Below are 6,000 nucleotides of genomic sequence, written 5' to 3'. Positions count from 1 at the left end.
GCAGTAAGGAGAATAGAATGAGTTTAAATGCTATAAAGTAAACAATCAGCTTCTTATAACAAAGCTGGCCATTAATTTCCTTGGAAGGATCCAACAGCTTTACATTTCCAAGAATCCTTGCTAGTATTTTCCTAGATGGATGCCTAGAGGGTCTGAGTCAGGCCACCAGGTTCCTCATCCCAGATCCCTCATTAACTAGCGCCCCCTCCCCCGCCCCCCGCACCACCACCACCACCACACACACCTGAATCTAAGTCACTCAGTTTCTCTGAGCCTAAGTTTGCAGCCTGTCAAATAAGCGCTTGGTCCATGATGTGTAAAATCCCTGTTAGCTCTTTTTTTTGGTTTTAATTTTTGAAAATAGAATAAAAAGAAATAAAAATCCAGGAAGGAACAACTTGTTGCTCATTTGAGCAGTGTACCTGGTCTGCCTTTTTGATGCATTACACCGTTTTAATTTAATTCTCGGAGAGAAATAGGCATATCCGTGCTATTTCCTAACAGCTCATTAAGTGCGTTTTCCATAAAAATGATTTGCATGACCCATTTCTCGGCTGCTGAGCTGTTTACAATCCTAAGTATCTGGATCTCTGTTAGCGTGACCGACCTCTCCCGTGGCCACCCTGTGATACTGCCGTCTGGTGCTACCCAGGCCGCCTTCGCTGCCCACGGGTCCTGAAGAGCTGCTTCCACCAATCCGACTCCTACCTCCTACGTCCCTTCCTCCCAATCGTCTCTCTGCACAGTCCCCAGAGTCTGAAGCGCAAAGCCAACACCTCGCGGGGGGGGGGTGGGGGGTGGGGGTAAGCACCGGAGGTGGGGGCGTACGCCCAGGCACCTTAGAAGAAATAAAGTCCACGCAGGATGCTGATGACTGCAGTACTTTAAACACTAACTCGGCCAGCAGCTGGCCTTCCCCTCTGTTCGCTTTGGAGAGGGCCGCGATTTGCATCCCAGGTGTGATTCGGCGCCTCCTATCTTCAGTTTTCAGTTACAGAAGTGCCATCGCCGCCCAGTTCCCAGGTTCCGGTGATTCGGTTTATTGTGGCAACAGTTCCCGGCAACTGCTCAGGTGCCCAGCGCCTTCTGAAAAGCCTTTAAGTGCTGGAGGTGGAAGAGGCGGAGGCGCTGGGAGAGGGACCGCGGTGTAGGACGCGGGTTGCTGGGGCGCAGAAACACGGCCGCGAGCGCGCGGGGGCGCACGGCGGGGCCCGGCCGGAGGAGCGCGCTGCGCGCAGCATGGGCTGTGGACCTTCCCAGCCTGCTGAGGAACAGAGCTTTGTCCCCGCGCCGAGGAAGGGCTGGGAAGAGGGATTCAAGGTAAAACAGGGGGGGGGGGGGGGGGGGGGGCAAAAAGCCTTTGCCATGCCTGCGGGGAGCTGAAGTGGGCTGGAGCAGGGCCTGCTGGGGCTCACAGGGGATGCGCGGTAGGGTGGGCGGGTTGGGACCAACTGTATTCGGCCAGTGTTTAACTGCTGTCTTCATCGGGATTCTTGCTGCTATAGGGTCAGCTTTGAGAGAGTTTTGTGTTTCAAGAGCTGGCGAAGGTGCTCGCACCCCAGGGCAGAGACAGCGGCAGGAAAAACGGGATGTGTGGTGCGTTGTGCACGGAGCTGGGGTTGGAGGTGATTCTCAGGCGCAGGTGAGCGTGCCTAGAGCTGCGTGGTTTACTAGCTTCCGGCAAGTGGGCCCTGTGGGAATTACTTCGCGCTGGAAGAGACCTCGCTTGCCTCCTGAGGACCCTGAGGCCCAGAGCGGTGGTCAACTTGCCCAAGGCTGCACCGCTTGTTTGGGGGCAGAGCTGGAGATAGACTCTAGTATTCTAAGGTCTCATTCCAATACGCTTTCCACTCTCCCTCAAGGCTGAACGCCCCCTTAATTCTTCTGGAGACAGGCAGGGGAGTTTTTCCAGGGTGGGGAATGGAGGGATGGGTTGATCCAGACAGAATGAGGTTCATGATTTCTTCCCATCCTCACCACCATCAAGATTCCACAAACTAGGAACCCACAAGGGTCCCTTCAGAGGGGTTACCCAAAGATACTGTTACCATATAATTTATCATCCAAAGCAGGATACTTTTACGAGTGAAAGGGAACTCTAATAATAACTTTGCCCAGTCTGATGTAAGCCCATACTGTCACCTTTCCTAAGGGGCATATTTGGAGCTACAGGTTAAAGAGCACACTTCCTATCCACGGGCACTGTGTAAGACACTATTCAGTGCGAGTTACAGCACCTATTCTGTGTGAGGCACATCTGCTGGGCTATTGGAGTGAAAAACAAACCAGGGTCTAGTGAAGGCTGAGACTCAGGCATCTACCTGCTGCCCTGGGGGAGAGCAGAAGAAAACATCTGCTTTCCACCCCAACTACCACGGGCTGCGTTTAGGGCCCAATTACCTCTTCCTGGGTCTTTCTGCCTCACCTGTCACCACCCTTGCCAGTCTGTCTTCCACACTGCCACCTATCTTCCTAAGAAAAAACTTTCTGGAGCGTGCAAAACCGTTGGCATTTGGTCCCACCAATCTCTCTAATGTCATCCTCTCCTCTCCAGTCCTTCTCACTCATGGACTTTCCCTGCCCTCAAGGTTGATTCAAGCCAAGAACCTACAGAGCTCCTTCTCCCAGCCTCATCACCATGCATGTCTTTCCTTATGCCATTCCTCCTTCCTGGAATGCCCTTCCCTGGCCCCATTCCCGGCTACCTGATGGATTCTACTTATCCTCCAGGACTGAGCCCAAACAAATGTTTGTTTAAGCTTTTTCTCCCTCTTAGATCCATGGGCTTCGTGAGAACAATTTGCTCGTCTTTGTTATTACTCAGTATCACTTTGGACTATATTCCTACATAAGAGAATACTTTTTTCTCTTTTTTCAAAAAATATATTAAAATACTTTAAAGTTTTAATCCTTTTTGTTTTCCCTTTTTTGTACAAAGGTCTATTTAATCTGTAATTTTTCTGGCATGATTACATATAAGACTTCAATGGAAGAAATGTTCAGTATGTATGTTTCTTTTCTGGTCATTGTCATTTGTTCCATTATATGGTTTTTAATTGAACGCATTTTTTGTATAGAGCCGGAGGGCACACTAAAAAGCAAGTGCTCTGAGTGTCAAATACACTAGGTCCTCCTTGGCCAAGCCTCCCAAGACCTGGTAGGGTTTCTGGGTTTCTTCGAGAATTTCTTGGCTGAGGTAGTCATTGCCTCTTGTTTGGATCTTTGAACAATTTCCAAATTGGTCTGTCTAGATTCTTCTTCCACTAATCACCCCTACCTGCCTCCATCTTCAGTCTTCCACATGACCTTGAGAGTGATCGTTCTAAAATAAAACCTGATAATATCATCCTCTGCTGAAAAAAAGTTACCAGCCCATTAGGTAGGCACACAAAACAGTGATCAAGAATGTGACCACCTAGGTTGGATTTCTGGATTCACTACTTGCTGTGTGACTTTGGTCAAGTTTTTAACCTCCCCATGCCTCAGTTTCCTTATCTGTAATATGAGAATAATTAATAATAGTGATTTTATAGAGTTGTTGTGAAGATTAAATTAATTCAATTCATGTAAAGTGCTGATACCAATGCCTGGCACAGAAAAAGTGCTTAATATTAGTTATTACAATTATTATTGCACTTATTTATGTAAGATTAAATCCCAAATCCTTCCATGCCTTCCTAGCCATCTTCAAGCTGTGTCAAATTCTCCACATTCATTCTAGTCACACCTTACTTACTACTCATTGTTCCCAAATCCATTCTGTTTCAGTCTCTAGGCTTTGGCACCCACTATTTTCTCTCCTTTCGGACTTTTCCTTCTCCCTTTTCTTGGCCCACGTGCAAATATGTACCTATCTTTCAAGTTGACTCAAGAACATTCTTCTCCGTTTCCCCTGTTACCATGCTCACAGAGTTGACCTTATGAGCATGAAACCTTCTCCTATCACGTTTCAAAACATTTTTATTGTATTTGTGTCCATGTTTGCTTCCCATCCTGAGCTATCACCTGCTTGAGGCCAGGAACTGTGTTTTGTCTTTTATCTCCAGTGCTCACTACAGTGCCTGATGCAGACCAGGCACTGATGGCTGTTTCTTGAGTGACTGAATGCCCTTCCCAATTCCTTCCTGGGTTAGCATCTACCTGTCTCCTAGTAGCAGAACTAGACTAATGACAGTCAGCAAGGAGGAAATCCAATATTAAAATAACCTGAAAATAGACTCAGAGTCAACTCACGTATATACCTCTCTTTCCCCACCCTGAGCACTTGACTTTGGATGTAGAATCTGGGAAAGATATGATTATTAATTAAACATTAGCTATCAGAACCGTACTGTTTCCTACATAAATTCATAGGGCCGAGAGTTCACTAGTTCGACAATGTCTTTAAAATTAGATGAATATGTTTGCTTACATTAAATATTTATGTTTCTTGGCGGCATGACTTTCAAATTTTTGGAATCAAATTTCTTGAGACCTGCCTGCAGACTTTCTCTTCACCTTACCTTAGTCTAAGTGGTGAGAAGTCGCTGCACTAAAATAATGCATAATAAGAAACGATGGGAAACTTTTCCTCATTGGGGAACTCTCCTTCTATATTTGACAAGAAAATTCTTGTTTATTGTCAGTTAGAAGGACTTAATACTTTAATACTTCTTAAAGTTCAATTTTTACAAGAGCATGTTTCTGACTTTTTTTTAGAGTTGCTATTTGTTATTTCATTCATTAGAATTAAAGTAGAAAAAAGAAATGTTAAAGAACAAACTCTTTCTATATGTCTGTGGAAAAATATATTTATAAAATGTATCTGCCAATAATTTGGTTTTAGAAGGTTCAAGCTCCAGGAAACCTTGACAAATGCCTCCCTCCAAGCTGTTTGAAAAAGTTGTTTCCCAAAAGCTTTAGAACACATGTAATACTTGCAGACCAAACAACTACAACAAAATATCCTGCCTATAGTTAAAATCAATGCCTTTTTTTTTTTGGAACGCTGATGATTCTTATGCATAGCTGTTAGCTTGGAATTCCCAGCTTTTCAGTTTTGTCTAAAACTGATCAAGACAATGGAGTATAAAATAAAACTGTTACAGTTGTGCTTCTGCTACAACTTCATCTCAGGGAGAAAATGAAACCTCCCACCCCCTCCTGGCCCTCCCCCAGGATCAGCGCAGATAGATTCTTACTGGTGTGAAACTATGAACTCTGCATGCACAGACAGAACAGGAAAACTCTTCACGTATCCCCAAGAGGCCTAGATCTCATTAGTTTGTAAATATCTCTGGTCTTTGAATTATGTCTATTCCCAAGTCTAAACTATAAAATTAGGTTAAAATTTCTGGAATGTGTTGTACATAGATAAGATATTTGAAAGACATTCTTAGTATACAAAAGAGAAAAAACTTAAATTTCCACTCCGGAACCTGAAGGCTAGTATGTGTTATTTTATGCTGAAAGATTGTGTCTTATCTGCTACAGTTTAAGTTTTGGCCACTAACGGAGCTTGAAGGCAGAGTGTATCTAACTAAGCAGACACGGGTAAAGCTTCTTGCTAAGGCCAGGGTTAGTCACTTCCAGGAAACACTCGGAGGTCATGCAGGATGGCAGCATTTAAATCTATTCTGATTTGTAGTCGACAGAATATGTTTGTGAAAAGACACCTTGTAGACTGAAAATATTCAGATTTGCTCTCAGCTCCAATGTGGGCATTTTGTTTATTGTTGTTAAATTTTTCAAGATCTCCACTGGGAAATGTGAACTGGCAAAATTAATTTCTTTGTGTTACTTAGCGCTTCACTAGGTTCAAGAAAATATAGATCTGCAAAACAAAATTCACTTGTGAATTGAGACAGGCTAGTAAGCCAGGACAAGTGGAATAGGGAAGCCGAGACAGATAGTTAAACGGTCAAGCAGTTTATGACCATATAGTTACTAGTAAATCACAAAACCCTATCTTCCCTAACCAAGGACACTTAAGCATACTCGAGGGCAAATAGCTTAAATCAT

General features: G+C 44.5%; 1 protein-coding gene across 1 annotated transcript in view; it reads left to right on the top strand.

Annotated features, from left to right (window-relative positions):
- Positions 1-847: 847 nt before the first annotated feature.
- STMND1 (stathmin domain containing 1) overlaps positions 848-6,000 on the top strand; it is a 29,592-nt gene continuing 24,439 nt past the window's right edge. The window contains exon 1 of the mRNA XM_070405689.1: positions 848-1,320. Within this exon, the coding sequence (XP_070261790.1) occupies positions 1,240-1,320 (81 nt within the window). The 5' untranslated portion in view covers positions 848-1,239. The remainder of the gene's footprint in view (positions 1,321-6,000) is intronic.

The sequence above is a fragment of the Myotis yumanensis genome, unplaced genomic scaffold, assembly GCF_028538775.1.
Source record: "Myotis yumanensis isolate MYYU_CA2020_CCGP unplaced genomic scaffold, mMyoYum1.0.hap1 SCAF_2, whole genome shotgun sequence".
NCBI lineage: Eukaryota > Metazoa > Chordata > Mammalia > Chiroptera > Vespertilionidae > Myotis > Myotis yumanensis.
The sequence above is the reverse complement of the archived record's forward strand: the minus strand, read 5'-3'. Positions and strand labels throughout refer to the sequence as shown.